The 27,381-nt window shown below is 32.6% G+C and overlaps 3 protein-coding genes across 5 annotated transcripts; 2 read left to right on the forward strand and 1 right to left on the reverse strand.

Annotated features, from left to right (window-relative positions):
• The first annotated feature begins 1,444 nt into the window (after window positions 1-1,444).
• LOC106772404 (glycerol-3-phosphate dehydrogenase SDP6, mitochondrial) lies at window positions 1,445-9,835 on the forward strand. Of its 2 annotated transcripts, XM_014658794.2 has the most exons (7): window positions 1,446-1,915; window positions 3,927-4,400; window positions 5,747-6,078; window positions 6,427-6,587; window positions 6,811-7,069; window positions 8,484-8,782; window positions 9,205-9,835. In XM_014658794.2, coding segments are annotated over exons 1-7 (1,881 nt in total). In that variant the 5' UTR covers window positions 1,446-1,560; the 3' UTR covers window positions 9,206-9,835. The 2 variants fall into 2 exon arrangements, with proteins under 2 accessions (XP_014514281.1, XP_014514280.1); XM_014658795.2 differs by lacking the exon at window positions 9,205-9,835 and having other exon boundaries at window positions 1,445-1,915; window positions 8,484-8,970.
• A 5,391-nt stretch (window positions 9,836-15,226) lies between these two features.
• Window positions 15,227-15,996, forward strand: LOC106770124 (cysteine proteinase RD21A-like). Of its 2 annotated transcripts, none has more exons than XM_022785282.1 (2): window positions 15,227-15,403; window positions 15,513-15,683. In XM_022785282.1, the coding sequence occupies exons 1-2, from the start codon at window positions 15,281-15,283 to the stop codon at window positions 15,666-15,668; spliced, it is 279 nt and encodes a 92-aa protein (XP_022641003.1). In that variant the 5' UTR covers window positions 15,227-15,280; the 3' UTR covers window positions 15,669-15,683. The 2 variants fall into 2 exon arrangements, with proteins under 2 accessions (XP_022641003.1, XP_022641004.1); XM_022785283.1 differs by lacking the exon at window positions 15,513-15,683 and adding an exon at window positions 15,877-15,996 and having other exon boundaries at window positions 15,235-15,403.
• Window positions 15,997-19,246: 3,250 nt separating this feature from the next.
• Window positions 19,247-26,861, reverse strand: LOC106769694 (pre-mRNA-processing ATP-dependent RNA helicase prp5). Its single transcript, XM_014655417.2, has 7 exons — window positions 26,472-26,861; window positions 24,999-25,634; window positions 24,310-24,398; window positions 23,510-23,609; window positions 21,877-22,131; window positions 20,538-20,698; window positions 19,247-19,917 (listed from the first exon to the last, which is right to left on the reverse strand). The coding sequence occupies exons 1-7, from the start codon at window positions 26,619-26,621 to the stop codon at window positions 19,620-19,622; spliced, it is 1,689 nt and encodes a 562-aa protein (XP_014510903.1). The 5' UTR covers window positions 26,622-26,861; the 3' UTR covers window positions 19,247-19,619.
• Between the last annotated feature and the right edge of the window lie 520 nt (window positions 26,862-27,381).

Raw genomic sequence — 27,381 nt, forward strand, 5'->3', positions numbered from 1 at the left:
ATCGTGAGTTTGGAGCGACTTTGCGAGTTTTTTTAATAAAAAACTTATAACATTATGTCTCGAAATGCATCAAAATTAATTATACTAATCTAAGTATTTATGTTTTACAATATTGTTATGAAAAATATATTTATAAATTTTATTTATTTTAAATTATATAATTTTGTAGACTTATTTAAATTGAAATATTATTCATATAATTTTTTTATCTTATATTACGAGTCGAGTTTGCAGTTGAGTTCACTCTATTCTCACAAATTTACGTAAACTCTTAACTTAAATTTGATAACTTTTTTTATATGTATATATAGGTTTCAGCAATTAGCTTTTAATTCTGCATATGTTTCACTTCTTCAGCTGCATCATCCACTCATAAACACCATATTAAGATTGAACGTCTTAATCGATTCATATTAAATATTTTAGAACTGCATATGCATTCATATAGTTAAATTTTGCATTACATTTAAAAATCTGTTTTATCTAGTGATATTCTTTGTTTAGAGCTATGGGTATTCCTTGTGTGGTATCTTTAGTTTTAGTTTGTTAACTATATAGCATGGCATTAATTTAATTGAATCTGTATTTTACAATTGAGTTTTCAAATTAATATTTTGTTGAATGATGTAAAATCTTTTCTGAATTTGGATTTCCCAGAAAATGTGTGTCTACTTAAAGTATAATGTCATATCATCAAAGAGTTAAAGTAATTCAGACAAATTTAACAAAAACTGACAAATGAATGCTTCAGTTAATAAATAAAAAAAAAAAACTTACAGTTCCGGCTGCGGTTTTAGATCAAAGAAATGTTTTTGTTTGCTTTTTTTATCCAATAACCGAGATCTATATTCAAGATTTTTTAAAAAGTTTTTAGAATATCTACTAAAACATATTTCAAAACCACCTTGTTTTACAGTAATATACTACATTAAAACTGATACTTTATTACATTATTTAGTGAAATCTTGGAAATTTAATGCTCTCCATGATCAATTCATTGCACCTATTCTTATATTTTTTTTTAAAAAATCCCTTAGAACAAAATAACGATTTTTCTATAAAAAGTCAACATCTTTATTATTTTTAAACTAAAAGAGAATAAGACGTTAATTCTTATAAAAGTGTGAAAGAAAACATTAGAGAGAAAGTCAAAAGAAATATTAACTCAATTATTACAACCTTTGAATTTATTGAATACCATTTTTTTTTTAGACATTTATATTTTTTACATTTATTTGATATTATTTTTGTTTATTTTTTACTTTTTTTTCTTAAAAAATTATAAAATTTTATATTTTTTTAGATTATTTTATCCTTGTATTTTATATTTAATAAATGTAAAAATTTGTCTGTTAGATTTTTAATCAAAATCATGGATCTTTCATTACCAACACAACTTCCAAAAAAAATCTCTACAGTCATAAATTTATATAACAAAAAATTATGATACTTTTTAAGTAGTAAACGTGAAATTAAGACAACGCCACTCTCCTCGTGACTCGCGACTCAAACACACTTCTTTCTCTCTTCCTTCTCACTTTTCTGCTTTTATTCCTTTTCATGACTGGCCTCAGGCGACTTGGCACCGCCGTCGGAGCCGCCGTGGCCATCGCATACGGCGGCTCCATCCTCATCTCGCCTCCTGTATCCGTTAGCGACGGGGGATCGCATCTCGCCGCTGTCCGAGAGAAGATCCACGATCCATTTGCTGCCGTGCCGTCGAGAGAGGTCCAGCGGTCGGCGCTCATCGGCGCGGGTGCCGCCAGTCCTCTGGATGTTCTCGTTATCGGCGGTGGCGCCACCGGCTCCGGCGTGGCGTTGGACGCCGTCACTCGAGGACTCCGCGTTGGCCTCGTCGAGAGAGAGGATTTCTCTTCCGGAACTTCCTCTCGCTCCACCAAGCTCATTCATGGAGGTACAAGTGTGCGTGCTCGGTTATGTGTTCTTTTATCTTTTTAATAAATGACTAAAGATACTTTATCTATTGAATATCCGATAATCGTAAGATAGTGCGCTGTTTATGCTTTTCAATAAAATAATCTGGAAAAAAATCGAAAAAGTGTGCAGTACCTTTTCATTAGGATCCGAAAATGTAATTTGTCAATAACTTTAGTTCAAAAGTCATTATGTCTGCTCAACTACCAAAGTGATAGAAATTGATTACTTCTAATGACATTTATTTTGAAAGGAGTAATATGATCAGGTTTTATATTTTCAGGAACTGTTTATCTTGCAAGAGTCCTATATCTTCCTGATAGAAAACAGTAAATAGTCTTTTTGCCCTAAAAGTGATTTTATACTTTAACCATCGGAAGAATTCTTATACTTTAATCACAAACTGCTACTAAAATAACCTAACTTAAAATAATAATGATTTCTTTAATATTTTTCTATTACTGAAAGTAGATTGAAGAAATGGGGCTTTGCAGAAGGCTGTTTCATTCAAATGATGACGATGGATATTCATTTTAATTTCTGCTAATGTATGTCTATTATTGAAAATAACATCATGCGTATATTATTTAATTGATTATAAGGATCGGCAGAAACTCTGCTATGTTTTGTTCGAAAGGGAACCAGTGGCAGAGTGGAAAAATTCAAGAGTCTGAAAGGGAGATGCAAGAACAAGGACAGAGTGATTAAGAACTGAGGAACTTTTGGAAACTGTAACTTGTATGGTGATGAGAGCTCCAATGAATGGGGCAGTTTGGGTGCAATGGAAAATGAATATGAGAAGGAAGGGATGGTCTGAAGTGGCAAATGACTTTGGGGGATATGTTTGGTTGGGTGAACAGGTTGGAATGATATTTCCAGGTAAGTAAAGTCGTGGGAGAGAAAGGGTACAAGTTCTAAGTGGAGTTGGTGTCACTAAAAGGCAGATATTTTAGTTGGTTCCAATGGTGGTAGTTTGGTATGTTCTATCTATCTTTGAAAGGCTTCAAAACTTTAAGCATTTATTATTGGGGATGAAATGAAACAAACATCCAAATATCAATTGTAGATGAACTTTCGGTGAAATTTTAGTTGTGTCATATGCCAGTCCCCTGATGTGCACTGGTGGGAATAACTCAGGTATTTTTTTGAATTGGGTTGATAGAAGAAGTTAGGGCAGTACTCAATAAAATCTTTACCAGAGAGGATGAATCATGCAGAAATTGGTAAGAAAAAGTGGATCTTAAACAAAGAAAGGGGATATTTGGACAGTTGGAATATTTAGTTGATTAGATGATTAGTTAGAGAGGGGAAGAAGACAGGGTTTAAATCACTGGCGGGGAATAAGGGTTAATTTTAGACTTGGACTAGAGATTGGGAGGGAGAACCTTGGTTTCTCAAATAATTGAATGAAAGGGTAAAAAAGGAAGGGAAAAAAATGACTGATGTATCAATTTTATTTATTTGTATTTGTATCTCTATTCTTATTTGTATCTTGGCACTTTTCATCATTCTCATTATTTACTGAGATATTCACTAAAGCTCGGATAAATATACCATGCTTATAAATGTAGAAAACCTTGTGAGAATCTGGTAGCCAATCAATTTGTTTTCATAATTAATATTGATGTGTTTATAAATGGTTTTCTGTAAAATTACTATTTTTAAAGTGTTTTTCATACTCTTTCAAAGAATGCAACATTAACTTACAAAGCTAAAAACCTACAACTTTCCAATACATTTGGGATTTGAAATTTACAGGAAGAAATCGAGTAAAGGAGCCTCTTTCCATTTGAGGTTGTGAAGTTTGCTTTGGTTTAGGTTTTCAAATATGATTGATAAAACTAATATGCATCTTAACACTGTAGATTGTTGATTTTGACTGACCGAAATTTTCATTCCTACTGGGAAATGCTAGTCATTTTATGTGTCCTTATGTTATAAGTCGTAAGTATTTGTTGGTCTAACATTTCAGTGTTTATGTAAACTCTTAGGTGTTCGATACCTAGAGAAAGCTGTCTTTAAACTTGACTATGGCCAGCTAAAGCTAGTATTCCATGCACTTGAGGAACGTAAACAGGTTATTGACAATGCACCACACCTATGCCAAGCTTTGCCTTGCATGACACCATGCTTTGAGTGGTTTGAAGTACTGTACTACTGGATTGGCTTGAAAATGTACGATTTGGTCGCAGGAGCACGATTATTACACTTATCGAGATATTATTCAGCAAAGGAGTCTGTTGAACTTTTTCCCACTCTTGCAAAGGAGGGGAAAGGTAGAAGTCTGAGGGGCACGGTTGTTTATTATGATGGACAGATGAATGATGCACGTCTTAATGTTGGACTGGCTTGCACTGCAGCATTAGCTGGTGCTGCAGTTCTGAATCATGCAGAAGTTGTATCTTTACTGAAGGATGATGCTGGTGAACGGATAATTGGTGCACGAATTAGGGATAATTTAACTGGTAATACTTTCTTTTATTAATTTATGTTACTGTAGACTTTCACGGTTTACATTTTTTACTATTTTGGACTATCGGGGATGGTAAGTTGGCATGGTGTACTGATTAAACATGAACCTGAGATATTGTGAGCAACAGGCATAATGTGAAAAACCATTTGGTGGAAATCAATCATTAATTCTTCAGCTGTTGATTTCTGACTTTTAGGGGGTGCCTTTAATTTGCAAAAAAAAAAAAATTATGAACGAGATAGCACAGTAGCACTTTTCCCATGTTTGACTTTTAAATTGATCATAGGACAACAAAAAAAGAAAGAATGAAGTGCAGCACAAGATCTAAATGTTTTATTATACCAAAACATTAGACATATTTTTTGTTCAGTACAATGTTATGAAAAACTCCAAATTACTTTTCCCTCGAAGCTGTAAACCGGCACTTTCACTGCCACACCAAAACATTGTTGGTATTTCATTCTACAAACAGAATAAGTATTAAAGCATTTTAAAATTTCCAATCAGCTCAGTATATATCACATCAATGTTATAATAAATGCATAATTTCATTGACATTTCATATTTTCATTGTTCAAAAACTCATTATGTGTTTATAAGGGATTTTTTTGTTTTGTATCCATGTGCACATAATGAAGAGTTAAAAATAGAATGAGTTTTCTTGGAAACATTTTAACATGATGTATTCACAAACTGTGTTCATCGGCAGACATCTGATTATCTGTGTAAAAGAGTTAACATTATGTAATTATTTAGAACGTAAAAATAATTGATTGAGTATAAGAATATGAGAACGATGGCTTTGTGCCTTGTCCTAATGTAAAGTACATGTCATACAGCACAAATGGTATTCAGGTACAAAGGGCATCCCTAATGGAACCATTCATAAAAGTTGTTGAACTGTGTTGTTTAGTTTTTTTATGCAGGGTCATGTCATGACATCTTTTTTTCTTCTTTAATTTTATGTAACTTTAGCAATTGTACTTTCCAACAGTGCAACCATCTTTATAGTTCACTAAATATGTTCAACTATTCATCCTTCCACAGCAAATGGCCCTCAATGGATAACTTTTGCTTATTTGTTATAGTAGATTAAGAAATTTGCATTTGCGATATCCTTATGCACATGAAACAACAAAGTATAAAATTGGTTGTGTTGCAACGCCCACCTGATAATAGACTTCACAAAAACTTAAGTCATGACTCAATTACCTTTACTGTGCTGTTCTCCTAGTACTCTCCCTGCGTGTCCATTATAACACACCTCAATCTTGAAGAATAATGTCTTTTAACAGTTCTACAGTTAATTAATTCTATTCCTTATTTTGCATGTTGTAGGCAAAGAGTTTGATACATATGCAAAAGTAATTGTGAATGCGGCTGGGCCTTTTTGTGATTCTGTAAGGAAAATGGCTGACAAAAGTGCACGTGACTTGATTTCTCCAAGCAGTGGTGTACATATTATACTCCCTGATTATTATTCCCCCGAGGGAATGGGCTTGATTGTTCCGAAAACTAAGGATGGACGTGTTGTTTTCATGCTACCATGGTTGGGAAGGACAGTTGCCGGAACTACAGATTCTAATACCAGCATTACCTTTCTTCCAGAACCACATGAAGACGAAATACAATTTATATTAGATGCCATATCTGATTACCTTAATGTTAAAGTATGTCATTCCTGCCAATACAAGCAATTTTTAAGCTCATTAACTTTCCGTTTCTTTCTGATGTTCTTTGCAGAAATGAAATGATTCCATGCTTATTACATGTTTGGAAATGTTTTGGATAATCGTAGGCAGAAGAAAAAACAAAACAGTAAATTGCATCTTATATCTGTTAGCTCCATTGCTATAATTAAACCTTTCCATTTGCGGGTTCCCTCTTTTAAATTAACTGGGCCTGTCAATCTCTGATAAATTGAAGGACAATGATCCGATTGAGCTATCACACAATCTATATGTCCTTTTCCTTTATCCCTTCTCTTCAAACTTTAAATAATGCTTTTAAAAATTTAGGTCCGCCGCACTGATGTTCTTTCTGCCTGGAGTGGCATTCGTCCATTAGCCATGGACCCATCAGCTAAAAATACCGAGAGTATCTCTAGGGATCATGTTGTCTTTGAGGATCTCCCTGGTTTGGTCACCATTACCGGTGGCAAGTGGACTACCTATAGAAGGTAATTATTTAATGGTTCAAACTGAAAATTGTGATTTGCTCAGATGCTGTTTCTGCAGTTAGGTATTTTTTTAATCATGTTAACTATTCAGTTAGTCCATTTAACTGGTGTTTAATTTCTTTCCAACTTCTGCACCATTTGTTGTTGCTTTCCTTCTTGATTCCCTTCTGGCATGCAATACTCCTTTTGTACGAGATATTATTCTGATTCCAAAGTGTTTCAGCATGGCAGAAGATGCTGTCGATGCAGCTATAAAGTCTGGGAAGTTGACCCCCACCAATGAATGTGTCACCAACAATCTAAGGATTGTTGGTGGTGAAGGGTGGGATCCTGCATCTTTTACCATTCTTTCTCAGCAGTATGTGCGCATGAAAGTAACATACAAGGGTAAAGTTGTTCCCGGTGTGATGGACACTGCTGCAGCAAAGCACTTGTCTCATGCATATGGAACATTGGCTGAACGTGTTGCTTCCATTGCTCAGGTTAGCTTGTATATATTTCATATTGTATATAGTAGCAGTATTAGCACAAAAACTTTTGAAATGTCTTGTTGATTGATTTTACTGAAAAATTGGTTTTTGATACAGCCTAGTGGCTTCATTTGATGCATGTGACTGACTCACCTGGTGGCATATGGCTTCATTGTTTGTTGTAAACCATGAACGTGAATGAATATGAAATACTGGTGATGAATCTTGTTAAAGATATAAAAATTATTTATTGGCTGGCTAACTATTTAGTTTAAGATTTCAGGATAACTGATTCTTAACAATGTCAAAGTCTCTATATTTAAGTGGTCAAGAGTAGGATCTTTGTTGTTTCCATTTTTTATAATTTAATTGAACTTTGGGATACGGAAAAGTAGATTTGATCATTGTCCGTACTTTGAGCTCAAAGGAGTCTTGCATGCAAGGTTGTTTAACTTATGTTAGCTCAAGAGTTCACTGGCTTGACTCTTAAATTCATAACAGTTTACCTATTTGTCCATGCTTTGAGCACAATGATAGATGCCCATTAGTTAGTTATAGAGTTAGTTAGGTTAGGTGGGGATTGGGATCATTAAGAAATAAGTCATGTTGCCGACAATAAGAAAAGGGGTTCAGAGGATAGTTATATCTTGTGATTTGGGAGGAAATTTGAATTGGTGTGGGAGAATTCAAGCTTCTTAACTCCTAGGAATCATTTGTACATTTTTTGTTAATAAAAAGTTTTCCTTTTATAATTCTATCCAGTTTTTATCACACAAAGCGGTCTTGCATGAAGAGTTGCTAAATCGAGAGTTTACATACATTTGTGGATGGTCCATAGATTTGACTTAATGCAAAAATAATAATAAGAAAGTCTTATGAGGGTATCCAAACAAAATATAATACTATAAAATTATAAATATCCACCATTACAACTAGATAACAAAAGTAAGAAAGTATGATATGCTGAAAAACCCAAGATATGCTGAAAGAAATCAATTGGAGAAGGTATGACGTCAAACTGTTGGTAGAAGGTAATTCGTGGTTAAGTGCAGTTGCATACTGAAATTATTTCAAACTGTTGAACATAGTTTTGACCTTACTGGTTCTAAAAGGTAATATAATCCATTACATGGTAATTCTTTTCTGTTGAAATAAAAGAAAGAGAAACATAAGATGAATCCCTAATGTGTATGAGCCCATAGCATTATGCATTTATGAACAGAAAAATATAAAGAGATGGGCCTAAGCCCGTTACATCTAACAATTTCAAACTCTCACCTCATGCTTCTATTTTAGTTTGACAGATCTAATCCAATAGAATGTGCCACCAACAGATGTAAAGTATGCTTATGCAGTTTGTACAAGTTTTGGTCAGTTTTATGGTATGGTCGATACCAAGGTTCAAAAATATATATTTCTTATGCAGAATGAAAATTTGGGTAAGCGACTTGCCCATGGTTACCCTTTTTTGGAGGCTGAGGTGGCCTACTGTGCTCGTCATGAGTATTGTGAATCAGCAATTGACTTCATTTCGAGGAGGTCTCGTCTAGCTTTCCTTGACACTGATGCTGCAGGACGGGCCTTACCTCGTGTCATTCAAATATTGGGATCTGAGCACAAATGGGACAAGACAAGGCAGAAACAAGAGATGCAGAAAGCTAAAGAATTTTTGGAGACTTTTAAATCCTCCAAAAATGCTCAATTCCATGATGGGAAGCATAATTAGTAAGTATTGCTTGACTTCATTGACATTTTAACTCCCATAATATACACCTCTTGCGGTTCTGGTTCCTAGAAATATTTCTGGTCGGTTTTGATTCTTAATTTTTTTTCCAGCTGTTACTGTTTTAGCCCCTATAAATTTGTAAATTTGATATAGGTCCCTCTTATATTGAAAGGTTTTCGTTTTAATCCATGTTATTTAGAAAACATAATATTCGTTTTCTAATCTGTCAGCCTGGTTATCAATCAATACTAGTTGGACTAAAATCCAAAAACTAAAATAATACGGAATTTTTTCTGAGCTAAAGTGGAATGAGGTGTATATTATGGGGAATAAAAAGTTAATTAAGCTTAGAAATTTTTGTGTTAATTTAAGAAGTTCAGTTCAAAGGATGAATAATTTATAACCGCATACACATTTTTAGGCTTTGGACTTGAAATGAGAAGGGAGCAACTTCCAAAAACATGGAATTATTGCCTATAGATTGGGTCACTAAAAGATTGCAGCTATTGTCAGTAGCTTGATACATCTCAGAAGTAATTATTTCGTGAATTTGTCAAAGTTGGCTGGCAGAATGCATTCAAATTTGATAAGTTGTCTGAGCTTGAACTAGCGTTTTTCTCTTGCAAGAAATGCCAGTAACACATTCTCTGACACACTCTTTTAATTATTCATCTTCTATTGGTTGAAATTTATTAAAAATAATAAAAATTGTGTGTTTGCCTCGTTTAATAATTCCATATTATTTTCAATAAATTTCAACCAGAGGAGGAATGTATTCTAAAGAGAAATTGTGTTAAGAGTAATAGAAGTGCTATGCCAAGTGTTTTGGGGACTTGTGGCTGTGGTGTGGAGGAACATATAGAAGTGTCTGGTAAAAAGGTAAACAAATAGAATGTAGCAAACCACTTCCTGTTAAGAGATTTTTGTTTGAAATAAGTCTTTCGGAAAAGTATTGTCCAGGCCATTATGCATTGGTTTAAACTTTTCTTTGTTGTAGATATTTGGGGGACATTCTGAAAGTAAGATGAAATATAAATATGTTTAACTTCAAATTATATTAGGACCATAGCTGCAGAATTGTATTAAAAATAAATAAAAGATGTCTAAATAATATCTTAGTTGATAGAATAAACCTGACATTCTAAGACTTGTTCATATTGCATACACTGATCTTAAATGTTTTTCATATTCTAAGGTTTAACTTCCTCTTTTTTTCTATTTGTACACCAATCTTATATTTTTGGAAAAACACTGACATACTTATGAATTACATTAATTTTCTTAATTGATTGAAAAACATACACAAAGGGGTAGACATTTAAAAAAAATTAGAGAATTGTGTTCCGTCTGAAGAGGATTTTAATGTAATTTATTCTAGTTAATATATCTGAAATATATTTATATTATATTCTAAGCAAATTGCATGTTGCGTACACTACATTTAATTGTAACATCAATTTATTTGCACTGTTATCTGTTTTCTTAAGTGTGCAAGGAATAATAATGACAGAAAGAAAAGCAGTTAACGGGTTTTAATAATTTTCTTTACAATTATTTTAAAACAGCTATATTTTTATAATTACAGATCAAAATAGAATGTGAAAACATACAGTTTAGTTAACTTATATTCCTCTGTTTAGGAAATTTTGGAAAGCATTACATATGAAACTGATAATTACGAGCTTCAATTTTAAAATTTGTGACACTTCTTCTGTAGGAATTTGTATTTAGGATCGAAAGTATAATTAGCAAACATGAAAACATGACATATTAGAATTAAGGTTTAATGTTTTGGTAGGTTTTTATTTTTGTTCAAAATTTCAAATAGGTTAATCCTTTAACAAAGACGCTACAACAATCCTAAACCAACAATTACACAAATTCACAAAATTATAACAACATAAACACTGACCTCATTTACACTTTTAAATTCGCTGTTGAAATTTCACCTTCAACGAGACTCCAATTTCAATAAAGCTTTTACCAGAACGTTTAATTTCAAATCGCGATTTTGCTTCTATCCCTAATTCCTCTTTTTTTTAACCTCTTTCACAATATATTGTCACGTAGTCAATTTATTTTCTCCCAATTTTAGTTTTACATGTCAATAAACCTATTATTGTCATGCAATCACATAACATTAACACGTTATTAAGTTTTGTCCAGGGGCAATTGTACCATTTAATTTTTAACACCGTAAGCAAAAAGGATTAATTTGAACTGTTTTTTCAAAATTTGGGATCAATTGTTACTTTTTAAAAAATGTAGAACTATTTAGAACACAACCCCTCTTTGGAGGGACCAAAAGTGTTATTAAGCCTAACTTTAAACATACATGGGGAACTACCATATGGCAATCAACAATGCAGACCAAACCATACATCAATGGGGGACCACCACCAAATATTGTAGTTTCTCAACTATAAAAACTAAGACAATAAAGCACAAACACTGACCATCGTTAAGATTAACCTCCACTCACCACGTGCTTCAGCCTCGTGCTTCCAACGACACAAGGTCCCACACCTCACCTTGTGCTTTAACTTGTTCCAAACGTCACACATGCACCCTTATTTCAAGCTGATGTTCTTCACCCAGGAACCCTAATATGAATAAAAACAATCTTTTTTTTCTTCCAAGAACCCTAATATGAAGCCTTAATCTTCTTTCCCCAATCTGATTTCGATTTGTCAATTCTAGAGAAAGGGTTACACTTAATTTAATTTGTTTTGCTCACTTTACCCTTAATTAAATTTGATTTCCCCTCTTTGCACTCCATTTTTAATACAAAATGTACTTCACACACGTTTTTAATGCCACGTCACATTAAACACTACCCTCAGCATGCCACGTAAGGCCATCTTAAACTTTGTTTGTCTAATTTGACCTTAAGCTTCCATTTTTTTTTTTCAATTTTACAAAAATAAGGACCCAACAGAGTCACCGAACAAGTAGGAGACCTATTTGAGATTCCGGACGAAAATAAAGACTTACTGAAACCTTAAACCTTTAAGTTACATTTAAATTTTTCTTTAATCTTCAACATGAGAGAAGTTACATTTAAATTTTACTTTAGTCTTTAACATGACAAAAGTGCTAAAGAGTTTAAAATTACCTTAAAGATAAAATAAATTATAATAATTATACTTCATTTTTAATTTCTATCATGTAATATATTAAGATGAATTTGATTCTTTTGAAAAGATTTGTAAAATTTAGGAAATAGTGTTTTTATTTAATTGTTGATTAAAAACTAAAATGTTACTTCGATTTTATATATAGTTTTATTATCAATGTTTATATATTTTTATTATAACTTTAATTCTTGATTAGAACTAATCAATATATATAACTGTACTTTATTATCTAAAATTATTTCTCTAACTTCAGAAGAGCTAAACTACTAATTAAAATGGTTGAGATGTTAACTTAATACCTGAAAGAGATTATTAGGCAAAAGATCTGATATGATTGGGGGTATGGCATCTCTAATTATTTTCACATAAAGTATTGCATTAGGTTTTAAGCAATATAACTAATTTTTTATTCCAATTATAATTTTGTCAGCAAAATATTTGATTCACAAATATTTTCTCTTTCTCACTAATAATTTATATTCTGACTAATAATAATTAATACATCGGTTAAATAACTCAAGAATTAATTATTGATATAAGCAACTTTCTTTTAAAACTTGTAAATCCTAAAAGTAAATTAATGTATTAATTATATTGCAGGATTCGGTGCTTTTAGTGTAAGCTTTTTTGCAATCTCTTTTTTTTGGCTTAATCTCTCATTTTCTTAAAATAAAAATAAGAATATCTATTAACAATTACAATTCATATAACAATCTATAATCATATATTTAATTAAAACTGTACTCAATTATGGATTAAAATTGTTTCACTAACTGGTAGGGAAAGAAAGGAAAAAATGAAACTTGTTTCAATGGTGGAAGAATGGTTGTTGAGGACATGAAGCCATGATTGCTTTCTTTTGTTTTCAAGTCTTGTCTGTGTCATTTCTGGCATGTCTCCTGTGAATTGATCACCTCGTCCCCTTTTATTCCTTTTTATGTTTGTTCTTTCACTTTTTTTAAACCTTAATTTAGGTATAATATGTATTTTGACATCTTTAATATGCACAAAGAATAATATATCTAAGTTGTTTGAAGGATAAACTCACTCATAAAGAAGCAAGAGTACATGGAAGATGAAAATCTACATTATGCATAAGTTTTTAGCGGATTTAAGCTATACATAGTCCTGATTTTGAGAAAGCTGCACTCGAATTTTGATAGACTTCTTTAGGTGCTTACCTTACTAAAATATGAAAATCCATGTGATGTTTTTGAAATATTAGCAATGGTAGTATCACAAGGAAGAAGTCATGGCAACCTAAAAGAACATGGTGGCTGAAGTGATTGTCCTCAATGCTCATATCATATTGAAGAATGGGTTATATCCAAGAAAATTGTTATTCCTTGTATTGATTTCAAGATAAAGTTGCTTCAAATTTGATAATGAACATGAGAAAATCTTATCTAATGATCATATGCTTTCAACGGACAACTTAATCACTAGACTTCTTCATGTGCTTACCTTTTTAAAAATGAAAATCCAGTTAATGTTTCTGAAACATCAACAATAGTAACATCGAAGTCGTAGCGATTAAGGAGGCATGGTGGCTGAAGTGGACATCCTTATTAGTAATATGGTAGGATAATGGGTTATACCAAGATAACTGATATTCAATTTTGAAACAAAATTGTTCATGTGACTAAATCTACTAATTAAATAATCTACAATATCTTATAAAGAATACAAAAAAAATTAGGTTAAATTTATTTTGTTATAAAATTTTGACTTGAAATTAGAATTTATCCATACTCAAAACTTTGATACATTTTAATTTTTAAAATTTAAAAATAAATTGATAGTCTTTTTAATTTAATAACGTTAAATTTTTTTTGACATACAAATACGTTTTTCAGCTGATATTGAAACAAAAACATGTTAAATACGTTGTTTGCACCGTTTGACACAAAAAAAATAATATAATTGGGTTCAAAGAATTTAGGTTTAATTGTTTCTTTTGTCCCCAGTTTGGTTGAAGTGTGTCAAATTCGTCCCCCTTTTAGAAAAATGTCAACTTTGTCCCCATATAGAAAAAATTTGTGTCAATCAAGTCATCTCCGTTAAAAATCATTGCTTTCAAAACTCACTTTATCTACTGCAATATCAGGAATCGGACCCATGAAGTGGTTATTATTCAAAACTCATGTTAAGTTTTTAACACCATTAGTTTGTATTTAACGGAGATGACTTGATTGACACAATTTTTTTCTATATGGGGACAAAATTGACATTTTTCTAAAAGGGGGACGAATTTGACACACTTCAATCAAACTGGGGACAAAAGAAGCAATTAAACCAAGAATTTATTATATCTATTTATTTTTAAAGTTGGAAAACCAAAATGTATCAAAGTTTTAAACAACGATAAATTCAAATTTTACTTTAAAATTTAGGACGATACTCCCTCTACCTCTACATAATGCTTCTTCCACCTCCCCGTTCCATTTTTGTCCTTTAGTAATATTTGAACCAATATGAATATAACTTATAACATTATCCGTTGGAGGAGAAACGAATATCAACATCAATGTTGAAATCCGTTTAATTGTAAGAGTTATCCCTACACCACCACAACCTTCTCCATAAACCTCTTCATTTTTTTTTCAGGTTAATATATTTTTACTTTCACCCTTAACTTTTTATACTTTTATTAAAATCCTTGCGGCACCGCACACCCCACCTCCTTCAGACTTCTCTCTTTTCTCTTTTTTTTCTCATTTCCGTTTTTGTCATCCACCCCCACAACTCTCTCTCTCATTCCTTCTTTTCTCCATTTTTATTTCTCTCTTTTGGTGTTATAGTTTCGTTTTCTTCCCTCTCTTCTCCTATTGTTTTCATTTTTTTTCCTTCACTAGTACAAAAATCATATTTTATGACGTACAAAAACGAACTATGACGTACATAGTTTTGTACGTTATAATAGGTCTACATATTTTATGACGTAGCAAAAATTTACGTTATCTAAACATATTATGATACTTAAAACCTACCAATCACTTTTATAGTTCTTTGTCTCTGTGCACCATACCAATTTTTTTTATCTTCTGTTGTCCAAGAATATTTAATATTCTCTACATTTTAACCTGAGTAAAAAGGTCAAAATAATAATTTAAAGAAAGTTATTTTAGCTTAGGAAAGTGCTTCGGTGTTTGTAGTTTATTCTGACAAATGAATTTCTTGAGTGATCTTTGTCTTAACAACCTGTAATTTTTTAAGGTTAGTTTGACATTTTTGTTTAATGACTATTTTCTTTAATGTAGGGAGCGTCATTCTCAGCAATTGGTCCTGTGGAAGGAATTAATAAGATAGTGACTGGCGAACTGATTTCATTATCAGAACGATTGTGATACACGATATAACATGGGATGCAATGGAGGAGGACTTATGGACTATGCATTTGAGTTCATCATCAACAATGGAGGCATCGATTCCGAGGAGGATTACCCTTACCGTGCTGTTGATGGTACATGTGACCAGTATAGGGTTAGTAACTTGGTCTTGATCTTTTAAGAAAATAATTGCTTCTAAAACATTGTTATCAATCAAATTCTTATGTTCCTTTGTTTTGTTTGTTTATTTTGCTAATGTGTAGAAAAATGCCAAAGTTGTTTCTATTGATTCTTATGAAGATGTTAATTCCTATGATGAGTTAGCATTGAAAAAGGTCGTTGCAAATCAGCCCGTGAGCCTTCCTATTGAAGGAGGAGGAAGGGAATTTCAACTTTATTCATCTAAGTTTCCAATCTGATTTTATTCATGACCTGGGAAAAGAAGGTGTGCCTATTGCATAGAAAGAATTAGAATGGGAAGATCCAAAGTCTAAGTGAAAAACATGTGGTTTATTTTTTGCTTTTGATTAGAACATAAAAACTTCCACTCTCTCTATTCAATTTTAAACAAAATTGGTTTTGCAATGTTGACATAATTTTTTAATCAGTATATTTCATATTTGTCAGGGTGTCTCCAGCGGAAGATGTGGAACATATCTAGATCATGGTGTTGTGGCTGTTGGATATGGTACAGAAAACGGTCATGATTATTTGATTGTGAGGAATTCATAGGGTGCTGATTGGGGAGATGGAGGATACATGAGAATGGAAAGAAATCTGGGTAACAGCAGATTAGGAAAGTGTGGAATTGCTCAGTCCATTTTTTTTATATGAATATTGGAAAAAATTGTTTCGAATTGGTATTGAGTAAAATTATTTATGTTCACATTCATTAGAGTTGTTTCTTTTAGAAACAGTCATAATATGTTCAGATAACGTAAATTTTTGCTACGTTATGAAATATGTAGACCTATTATAACGTACAAAACTGTGTACGTCATAGTTCGTTTTTGTACGTCATAAAATATGACTTTTGTACTAGTATTCTAGTTACTTCCATGGAACAAGACGTGGCACGCGTGAGGAAAACTGAAAAGAAAGTGTTAATAATTTGACACCTTTATCATTGTTTTTTGATTATTTATGGTTTTTTAAGTGTTTTTACAAATTCTTGAGCAAAGGATGGGGATAAGGATTTGGGGATATGGTATGGACCATCCCTCCTAGGGGTATTGCAACCTATATTGCTTGGGTTTCTGGTAAAACCTTTGTCATAAGGATACTCTCACCTGGACAAAATCTAAAATCTACTCAATCTTTTTAAAGAGGATAATGTTAGGAAGTATGTCAAATGGATTTGGAAAAAGTGGGATGGGGTGTGGCGGCACCATAGAGTGAAAATGAGATGGATTTATGTTCGTCATATTATAGTGATTAGAAATAATGAAAAAGAGAATAAATAATTGAAAAAGAAGACTAGTCCAAGATTTTGAACTAAAAGAACTAAGACGATTAAAGAATGTTTTAGGGATTGAAGTGGCATATCTCAGCAAAAATATATAACTGATTTATTGGCAGAAACTGGGAAAGTTGTGTGCAAATCATTCTCAACTCTAATGGATTCTTATCACAAGCTATGTAAGGCTGAAGAGGAATCAGTTGTAAAAAAATGTTTAAAAGACAGGTTAGAAAAATAATATATTTGGACATAGTAAGCGTCATATTAATTAGAAACTTTAAAATAATTCACTATTACCTAACACAAATAACCAAGGTATTTTTAAAGTTGCTTAAATTATTAAAAATATATTTTCAGTATTAATAGAGAGATTTTCCCTATCCACAATTTTTTACCATTTTATTCGAAAAATAATTGTTTTTTAAAATTAAAATAATAATTTATAATTAAAAAACATCTATGGATGAAGTTATAAAAATTATTAGTTTTTATATTTTTTTGTTTAAAATTATAACAATAATATTTTTATTTTGATAATACTTTAATTTTGTACAAGTGTATATGTTTTCACCTATAAATAGAGTTGTTAATTTGATGTAGTTCATAGTTCATAGGTTTGGTTATGGTCCATGTGGCCTCAGACTAAAAAAAAACCTAGAGTCAAAAAACTCACAAAAGTCATAATATTATAATTAATTCATGAGCTTTCTTCTTAAACATGAAAAAAAATATTAACTCTATTTAAATATATTATTAAACTTTCGATTTAGATTTACATGCCTTTACTTTCAACCAAATTAATTAGGGTTAACCTTTTGATTTAGATTTACATGTCTTTACATTCAACCAAATTAATTATTAGTGTTAACCTTTAGTCTAGGTTGACCTTCAAGGTCGGTCCATCTCAACCTTCATCCACCTATCTTGACATTGGCTTGAGTCGCACTATTCTCGACCTTCGTCTCGGGTCAGTCATCTCGACCTTCAACTCAGACCAGTCCATCTAAATTATTATTAACCAAATCCGATCCATCTCAACCTTTGGCTAAGGGTGGAACCAAACTTGGGTTAGGAGAGACTCGACCAAATTTTTATCGAACTTGTCTCGGCCAAATTTCACTCAACCTAGTTCGACCAAATTTGGGTTAAGGACAACTAGTCTAAAATACGGTCAAAGCCAGCTTGGTCAAATTTAGTATAATTTAGTCGAGGACTAAATTTTGATAAGGTGGACTCAGCAAAATTTCAGTCGAGGTTGACTCGGCCTAAATTCGGTTGAGACCAACTTAACTAGAACTCTGGAGAATTTTGACAAAGATAGACTCAACCAAATCCACCAAATTTGGCCAAAATTGACTCGACCAAAATTTGTCTAGGTTGATTCAGTTGAATTGGCCAAAATTCAACTGAAGTGGCCAAAATTCGATCAAGCCCGACTTAGGCAAATTCAAGCAAAATCCTGCTAGGACCGACTAAGTCAAATTTAGAGGAATTTTTATTGTGGATGACTCGACTGAATTCGACCAAATTTTGACTATAGCGTACAAGACCAAATTCGATTGAATTTCAATCGACGTGGGTTCGGTTCGATTGAATTTTATTTTAGGCCAACTCGTCTCGACCATTGGTCAAGACCAACCTATCTCAATCTTCAAGCTGAACAAACCTATATAAACCTTTGATCCAAGCCAATCTATCTCAACTTCTGACCTAAATTGATTTATTTCAACCTTTGACTTGAGTCATCCATTTTGACATTTATTTTATGTGGCCCATCAACCTAGGCTAGTCTATCTCATTCTTTGGTCATGGCGAACCTATCTGAACTTTTAGCCCAAATTGATTCTTCCCAATCTTTGGTTCGAAAAAATCTTCTCAAATTTTCATCCGAAATAACTCATCGATTGTCAATCTAAGTTAGCTCGTCAATATATTACTCAAGTTAGATGTATTATTTTTAAGAGTTTATTAAAGTTCTGTTGTCAAATCAAACCCACTTTTTATTCCGATTCCAATCCACTTAAAAGGGATCCACTTAAAAGGGGACCTTAGAGACCAAGATTCTTTTTTTTGTCTCCCCAATTAGAATCCTCTAAAAGAAAGCTTCTTCATAAGTAAAGTAAGACTAACCCATGGATCATGTTGAGAGCTTTACTTATAAGAATTACACAAACAATATTTTAATCTCCAAGTAGGTACACCACAATCGGACAAGATGATTTCAGTGACTCTTTCAAACACCAATAACAAATCTCATACAAATTAAAAGTGAGTTTTAGGACATTTTAATTATAATTGAAGTTTCACTTTAAAATGTAATTGAAGCTTCACTTTAAAAGGTACATCTAATTTTAATTATAACTGTAATTTTAATAAAAGATTGCTTTAAAATGTAATTGAAGTTTTATAAGCATTCCACAAGTAATCTGAAGTTTGCATGGAGAAGTGAAAAAAGTGCAAACGAAATATTTTAAAATTAAAACTTCCCCTGTTTTGGACAAACAGATAAGCATGGGACACAAAATACCAATGCCAAACTTCAAAATTTTTCTCTAACTTGAAAATTAATTGAAGGTCTATCAAACAATCTTTAATAATAATAATAAAGTCATGTTAGTTTCAGTCTCATCAATTACCGAGCTTAACTCTTTGTCGACAATATTGTTGTCCATTATTCAACTGTATAAAAAATACATTTTAAAAACAACCATGCAAAATATTGCAAAATTTTCTGAATAGGATTCTTCATGTACTGCAAGATTTCCTAATTCCAAACTTAGGACACCTATCACCTCTTCCATTCAAAGCTTCGAGCCTAAATTCCAACAAAGTAGAAGAAATTGAAGTTTGACCTCACAAGCCACAGAGACAGAATGAACATACGAAATGATGTTCCAAACACCTTCTATATTCAATCTTCAACCATGTTTGATGAATGATGCAGATCCAAAAGGGTCTGAGGGACTTCCTGACCACATTGTTCAAGAACTGTAATGAGGGCTGAAGCAAGTTCTCTATCTCTTTTAGTTAAGAAACTGTACAATACACCCTTGGCACTTTGGCGAGCCATGTTAGTTAAAATATGCACATAAGTGTCAATGGAAGGTACAAAACTAGGTAGGATTACTACATCATATGTCCCTATATCTGTGGTAGAGATATGCTCCAGAGCAATGGCAGAAACCACTTCTTTCTTGTCTGAATCCACACTGTATTAAAAAAAATCAAGTGAATAAGCTCCAATTGAAAGTTAAATAAAAAGAAGAGCCGGAAAGTCTTTTTCCCATAATCTTCTCCTTCCTCCTATCAAACAAAAAATCAGTTATGCTAAAAAAAAAAAAAAAAAACAGGGCATTTTCTGATCAAAACACTGCAATAGCAGATCTTTAACTATGCTAATGCCCATGAATTTTACACCAAAGTTGTCTCCCTCTTCCCAAAACCTCATATACCCCACCTATATAAGCATTTAGATATCTCCTTGCTAGGACCCTTTATATTATTCACATGCTGCCAGTTATCCTGTTCTGTAATGTTCAGGATACATAAGTCACCTTGGGCTCGCTAGTGAAACTTTTCTCCCCTCTAGATCCTATGTTAACCTTTGTTACCCTTGTTCACCAAGGATAGATTTTAGTTTCAGACTATAGTGCTAACCAAAATTCCTTCATATACATCCATGCATTCAGTAAGAATCTTATTAAGAACCAAAGGTTCTTATTGAACACATGGACCATTGTTAACTATTAGAACAAATCTGTCTTTCTAGAAATATATGCATTAGCATTAAGGGTGCTCACGATATGGAAAAAAGTATCTGGTGTTTTACCTATCATCCAAACTCGCTGAATCAGAATCAATACAAATGGAACAACCCTTGGATTTGAGAATCTTGAGCAATTTATGGCACTTGACATCTTTCCTTAAAATATACAGCATGTTAGAATTCTGAGTACGGCTGTTCTGAAATTGATCCAGAGCCTTCACACTCTGTAAGAATTAAAGATAATTGCATCATGAGTGCTTTAAAACTAGGTCATCTTAACAAATGCATGACTGACTACATGCAAAAAAATTTCAAAGCCTGATGTCGTTAAGAATTAAATAGAACAAGACATAGGAATAGAAATCTGTACAAATAAAACTAACAAATGAAAGATACGAAGATCTGATTGTGTGAAAAAAGATGCAAGTTACTGAAAAAGATGTTATTATTTGACAATTTTGAACATAAAACACAATAAACAGATGCCAGTTGGAGTTACTTAATAAAATAACAAGGAATTGTTCAAATGGAGTTAAATCCATTCAAAACTAGTTTTTAATTTGATTCGATAGATAATATTAAACCTATCAAGTACAACCAAAGCTTAGTAGCCTACAAATAGAGCCTAACCATTTAAAAACCAAAGCCAAGCTTCATGTTGAACTCATCCTGTAATTCCTAGAAATTACAATATAACCAATCCTTATCCACTAGGTGAGGTTGTGCATATGAATCAAATACCATTGGGTTCTATTGAACACCCAGTTATCTCTAAATCCATTTAGAACAAGGACTTTTAGCGGTTTCTCTATAAGTTTTTCTGCGCTTCCATCTTTATCAACTGGACTATCTACTTTCTCACTGGGACTCATGGAGGTCTTCTCACATGACTGAACTACATTAGACAAGTCTCTATCATCTCCTAAATAGGTGTTGCTCCCAATTTCTCTGATGCATAAAATGTTAATCATATTTTATCTCTGTAACCATTCTAAGTTAAAGATATAATTTTAGGAAAATAAATCTGAATTTCTTAACCAAACAGGCTGGAAAAGAATGGGCACGGTAATTAGTAAACACTACTTCCCGATAGGTTTATACATCTAGAAAGGACACTATAATTAGGCTTGTAGATTATTAAAACAGAGTAATAATTACATAACAAATAACGTAATGGAGTCCATGAGGTTAACACTGATGCATAGATAAACTAAACATGTAATGCAACTGTAGCCTCATAGAAAGATAAAATATATCCTGTTTTAAGCTAAATAATTTGATTCTATGGAGGAGTTGCAAAAATATAGAAATTGTTACATTATATATCATCGTACTGTTAAATTTCCATTTGTAAAACGTCCCTGGTACTAAGTACTAATCCGCAGCATGCCAATAAACTTACCTTAATAACTTTATCTTCTTCTGATGAACACACTGTAACAGACTGGATAGTGCATGAACTTAGGCTGGTAATTGAATTATTGAGAGAGAGTCGACAAATTGAACCAGTCAGAAGATACTGAACCACTGGGATAGATAAGTGGCTGTGGCAATCATTGAAAATCACCATATGGGGATTGCCAGAAATACACTTCTTAATGGATTTTAATGTATCAGTGTGGCCAGCATTACATATTGCATTAAGCCCATCGATAACCTATTAATATGAAAACAGTAATTAATCAATCCATGATAAATAAAATAAATTATATTAAGAGATGATAGGAACTAAGGTACCCCTTATAGGGATTACTTTATTTGTAGAAACATGTATGCCAGCACAAACAGTAATATATTAATTTTCATATCAAAAGATGCTTATAACTTCTTACTCAATTCCCAAACATATCAATTCTGCTAAAGTAATAATGAGTAAGCACGAGTATGGACATAACTTGAGAGTAAAATTAAACATGTTTCAACCAACCAAATAAAGCAATTTGTTTAAGGATAAAAATATGTTGATTCTGTGGAAATTTATTTCCCCAATCCTTTCCCTGCAGTAGGTGATCTGATAGTCATTCCTCAATTTACAATTTATTCTCTCTCCCTATCCCTCTGAGTGGGACTATATCATTAGAAAAAGCATGCATTGAGGCACTAGGTCTTATATATGCTCAAAAGTACAACCAATACCAATGTAAAAGGATAACTACATAACTGATCCTTATGAGTCAGAGATATATCCCAGATAAAGAATGCTGTATATGATTGGTACAGGTCGTAGTACTAACATGGTTAGGATTTCAACATTTATAGTGATTCAACACCATTCTTTCTTCTGATTGAAACAATATATCCTAGACAAAGATATATCCTCTAGATGAAAGCAACACATTGAAAATAAAATAACATTTTGGAGCCAGGAGATGAAGTATGAGACACACCCCTGAATTTCATAGCAGGAGCAGATGCCTTAGTGTAATCATGATCAAACTGCCAATGAAACCCCTCGTCCACAAGTGTGGCTTTACACTTCCTTATGAAGCAATCAAAGTTTTCTTTGAGGAAAAATACCCATTCGATGTATGGGCTGGCGGCCAAGTGGTACATGGAAGTGAGTCCATGAGTTTTGAGCTAGAAGGGTTGACTGTTCAGTTGGCACAACTAACAAAGTGGGGTCAGTCAGAGCCTATTTGGTGGACTTAATGTTCAATTTGGAATGTTTGCATGGGTGTGTTTTGAGGACAATACAAAACAAGTGAGGGAGGTGTAGTTGCTGTGGATGGTTCAAATGACTTTAAAGGATTAATATGAAAGAAACAATAATTTTATTCAATTGATTAATTTGAAACAGTACATCAGCTTTTTTATATAGAGAACTCTAACCCTATAGTAATAATTACTGAGAGATCTCTAGCATCTTTTAACAGCTTCAAAGAGATTCTAGCAGCTTCTAGTAGTACACTTAATATCCTACTAACAACACTCTCCCTCAAGCTGGTGAATGGATATATGTATCATTCTCAGCTTGCATATGAGAATGTTTAACAAAAGTGAACTTACATAAATGGAACACTAGAAAGAAAGCTTACCAGCATGGAAATACCAGAAATATCAATTGCCTTCACAGAAACAAGCTCCAAAAGCCTCTCAGGAGTAGAAACAAGAAACTCAGGCTCGCAAGTTTTCATACTGTTGAAAACGATACGAATAACAATGAGATGGATACCATAAAAGGCTATGAAAACATTTAAAACTTATGTACATGAACACGCCCATTGTTTGTCCAAGCAAATTTCTTTTCCTGTATCTCCTTATAACTGTCTATTTATTCCAGACATGTTTCTCCGTGCAATGTCACTTGCAAATCAAAAGGTCTTTCAAAAGTAAATTAATTAATTTGAACTGCAGTAATTCAAATGATTTCTCCTAAATCAGAGAAGTAGTTAAGTTATTGTGTCAATCACATGTTCCAGAGGCGGGTAGTTAAGTTATTCTGAAAAAGCTAAATCTTACAGAATATCAAATATGACTTACTCGCCAATAAACTTGAATAAATGAGGAGCATGTCTTAAAAACCAAAAATGATCAATACAAAAGATTCCCTATTTACGAAGTATAGCATGCCTTTTCATCACACCCACATCAATATTTTATGCAATGAAAATTGTTGTAATATGGGATAATATCTATAGGATCTTCCTAATTAGAGGAAGATTGATACATAATATTTTATTTTATTTTATTTTTCCCTAGGTTTCCTAGTTTCCCTATTTCCCTTTTTAGGAGAACTAGATTATTACAAATAGAAGGTTTGAGAATGTATTTCTTATGATTTGAGAATAATAATAAGTCTCATTTTCAACTAAAATACTGAAGTTTCAACAATTACCCTTGAATTTGATGATCTAAGGAAGCACCTGGATGAATACTCACTGTATGTATTCCAACAGATTTCAAAGGCTTGCAAACTGTCCGAACCTATGCATAAATTAGTGAAAAAAATGGTTTGTAAAAAACAGATCAATAGTTTGTAAAGGTCCACAGTAACCGGAAATGAATAAAATAGCAACAACAACAGCAAAGGCCTTTATCCCACCAGGACCAAGCAAGGAAGAAAATTAGTGAAAATCTCTTCACTTTTATTAATATAAACTTTTATTAAATAGACAACAAAAAGGTCATATTGTAAACTGCGATGAACTGTCCTGCTGGTGACATTCAGACTAAATCACAAAACAAAAAGTGCATCAACCATTTTCATTATAGAGAACTTAGTTGTTTATAGGAAACTGAAGTTCAATATCACTCAATATATAACCTTAAATTTAGAAGAATCAAAACCAAAATCTCTGAAAACAAGGTCAAGCACCAAATGTAAACAACACAGAATATAATATCAAATTTAAAGACAAACTGACATCTGGGGTCCCATGATTCATTTTCCTTTTTAGAATAAACGGGGGAGGAGTGAAGATAACTTAGTCTGGTCCATGTGTAAGTAATGATTTTTATCTAAGGAGGGCAAAAACCAAAAAGATCAGCAAGAATATTTAAGCTCACGGAGGAAATTTAACTAACCTGGACAGCTTTTTCTTGAGAAGGTACAAGGAATAAAAGAAAAGGGCCAGCAAAGGACAAGCCTTCTCTCTCTTTTCTGCTAAATGTATCAGCTGCACTAGAAACGGTCCATGCAATTTGCTCAGTTGTAGCAGAGGTCCCACTGGTCTCCATCAGATCTTTTCCAGTAGAATAACACTTTAAAAACTCTAATCCCCATGGATTCAGAAAGAACGAATTACCCTCTCCATCAGTGTAGGCATCACCATGTCGCAATGCATTTTCAATTGAACTTAGACACCAGAAGACAAACTTAGAAGGGAACTCTGAAATGTCACAATCATGCCTTTGGGTGCTGGGGTGATGAGCCATCTCAGTCACCTTAAATTTTTTCCTTTCTGAGTTAATGATACGTTTCTGACCCAGATCATTGTTGGCTTTGACAAACTCCTTTTTCCTTTGCAATTCCAAGGCAATATTCCTCCCATGAACTGCACCTTTCTTTCCATCTCCACTCTTCTCATTAAGACGAACCATCTCATCTATTGGTTTTGATTTTAAATGTGTATTCTTTTTAGGACCCTTTGTTTGGAATTCCTCTTTCCCACCTCGATCATTGAATGGATCCTCCGGAGTAGGTAGACTAAAACACATGCCCTTTAATATCATGAAAAAATCAGGTTTAGAAAATGCCATCTTACTTACGTCAAGAAAAAATCACAATAAATAACAATTCTTCACAGTTCTAAATGCCAATATTACGTGCCCAATCAATATCCTAAGTTGTCCATTAGAATCGGGGAGAATAAGAAATTTTCAACCAGTGCACCAACAGTAACTGACAAATAATTATACTTCTACTCCCCAAAAATGGTGGGTGATGATGAGGGGCTGTAAGGGTACAATCTACAGTATATTATCATTATTTTCTTATTGGTATATAAGTTGATCTGTAGAAGTTTTCTAGTTTAACTTCTGCAAAGTCAGATTTTTAACTTATACATAAACCGTCCCTCAGATATAACAAGAATTATGGCCAATGTCATGTACCTCGTGCATGTAATTCTGATTTTGGTTCTCAAGTGAAATTTGAATTCATCCACATTTCAAACTTTTGAAACCATAACACACACCAAATGCGCACGTGCTCGTGCTAACATAACTTACGTTAAACACCAAATGTGTTAAACTAAGACCGAACCAATAAAACTACCAAAAACCATAGCTGTAATGTTTCCATAAAACACATAACCACGACCAAGGAAAGCATTGCAACCATATAAAACCAGACAGTTCAAAAGAGAATAACCAAAAATGAGGAAAATGTGAACACGACAGCAGCGGAAATAAAGAGAGGGAATAAAGATATTTTTCTAATGAGAATGATACAAAGCAAATGAACAGATCAAACAAAAAATATGAAACTAAACCCCCAAACAAAAAATTAAATGTATAAACATGTTAGAGAAGAGAAAGAAGTTGTAGGTTGTGTACCTGGCACATGCGGCGTTTGCCGGCCTTGCGGCGCTTCTTGGCGGCGATAACGGCGGCGACCTTGGCAGAGACTGAGGAAGAGCTGCTATTGTTCTTCTTTCGAAGCTTCTTGTTCTTCTTTCGAAGCACAGCATCTTCACCCTTCACCATTGCTACTACCAGTGGAGAAGAAGGGTACCTGTGGTGCGGTTATGGCGGCGTTTATCTATAGATTCCTCAATTAATAGCCTTTCACATGCGCCTTTGATTATGCGGCATGTTCAAATTGAACCAACACTGAAAAACAAGTATAGGTTCAACTACTAAATCGATCTGTAAATCAATGTAATCTCATTAGGGTTTAAAGGCAAAACCCTACATCTTAAAATCATTTCACTGCTGGAACATGACAAATGATTATAAGACTTTTAAATATTTTTTATAAAATTAGTAAATATATTATAAATGAAAATCTCTGATCGGATAATAGTATAAAACAAGTTTATACTTATTTATTTATATATATATATATATATATATATATATATATTTTTTTTTTCTCATCTTATTAAATTTCTAATTAGATCTTTATCATTTTCTAAGACAAAAAATACTTTTATAATTTTATTTGTCTTTGTTTACATATTTTCAAAAATCTAATGATAAATAAATGTTACCTTTTTTTATTGAAGGAAAATGTGTTTTGTTCAACTTTGGTTTTAATAATTAAATGTTTAAATATATAAAATTTGTACTATATTTTTTTTTTAATGTGATCGTGCTACCATTACAAGTAGTGGAGAGGATGAAAATCAAATCAAAATATAAAAATAGAATTGGGATCCAGGGTATATCCACATTTTTTTATCATACTCTTATATAAATAAATAAATAATATATATATATATATGTGTGTGTGTTTTACTATATG

Source organism: Vigna radiata, chromosome 8, assembly GCF_000741045.1.
Source record: "Vigna radiata var. radiata cultivar VC1973A chromosome 8, Vradiata_ver6, whole genome shotgun sequence".
Taxonomy (NCBI): domain Eukaryota; kingdom Viridiplantae; phylum Streptophyta; class Magnoliopsida; order Fabales; family Fabaceae; genus Vigna; species Vigna radiata.

Excerpts from the sequence above, each read along its gene's own strand:
- LOC106772404 (XM_014658795.2), top strand. The coding sequence starts at position 1,561 with ATGACTGGCCTCAGGCGACTTGGCACCGCCGTCGGAGCCGCCGTGGCC. Across the intron at positions 1,916-3,926 it reads CACCAAGCTCATTCATGGAG|GTGTTCGATACCTAGAGAAA; the intron begins GTACAAGTGTGC and ends GTAAACTCTTAG. Across the intron at positions 7,070-8,483 it reads GTGTTGCTTCCATTGCTCAG|AATGAAAATTTGGGTAAGCG; the intron begins GTTAGCTTGTAT and ends TTTCTTATGCAG.
- LOC106770124 (XM_022785282.1), top strand. The coding sequence starts at position 15,281 with ATGGGATGCAATGGAGGAGGACTTATGGACTATGCATTTGAGTTCATC. Across the intron at positions 15,404-15,512 it reads GTACATGTGACCAGTATAGG|AAAAATGCCAAAGTTGTTTC; the intron begins GTTAGTAACTTG and ends GCTAATGTGTAG.
- LOC106769694 (XM_014655417.2), bottom strand. The coding sequence starts at position 26,621 with ATGGTGAAGGGTGAAGATGCTGTGCTTCGAAAGAAGAACAAGAAGCTT. Across the intron at positions 24,399-24,998 it reads CTCAAGAAAAAGCTGTCCAG|GTTCGGACAGTTTGCAAGCC; the intron begins GTTAGTTAAATT and ends ATTTATGCATAG. Across the intron at positions 22,132-23,509 it reads TTTCTGGTATTTCCATGCTG|GTTATCGATGGGCTTAATGC; the intron begins GTAAGCTTTCTT and ends TCATATTAATAG.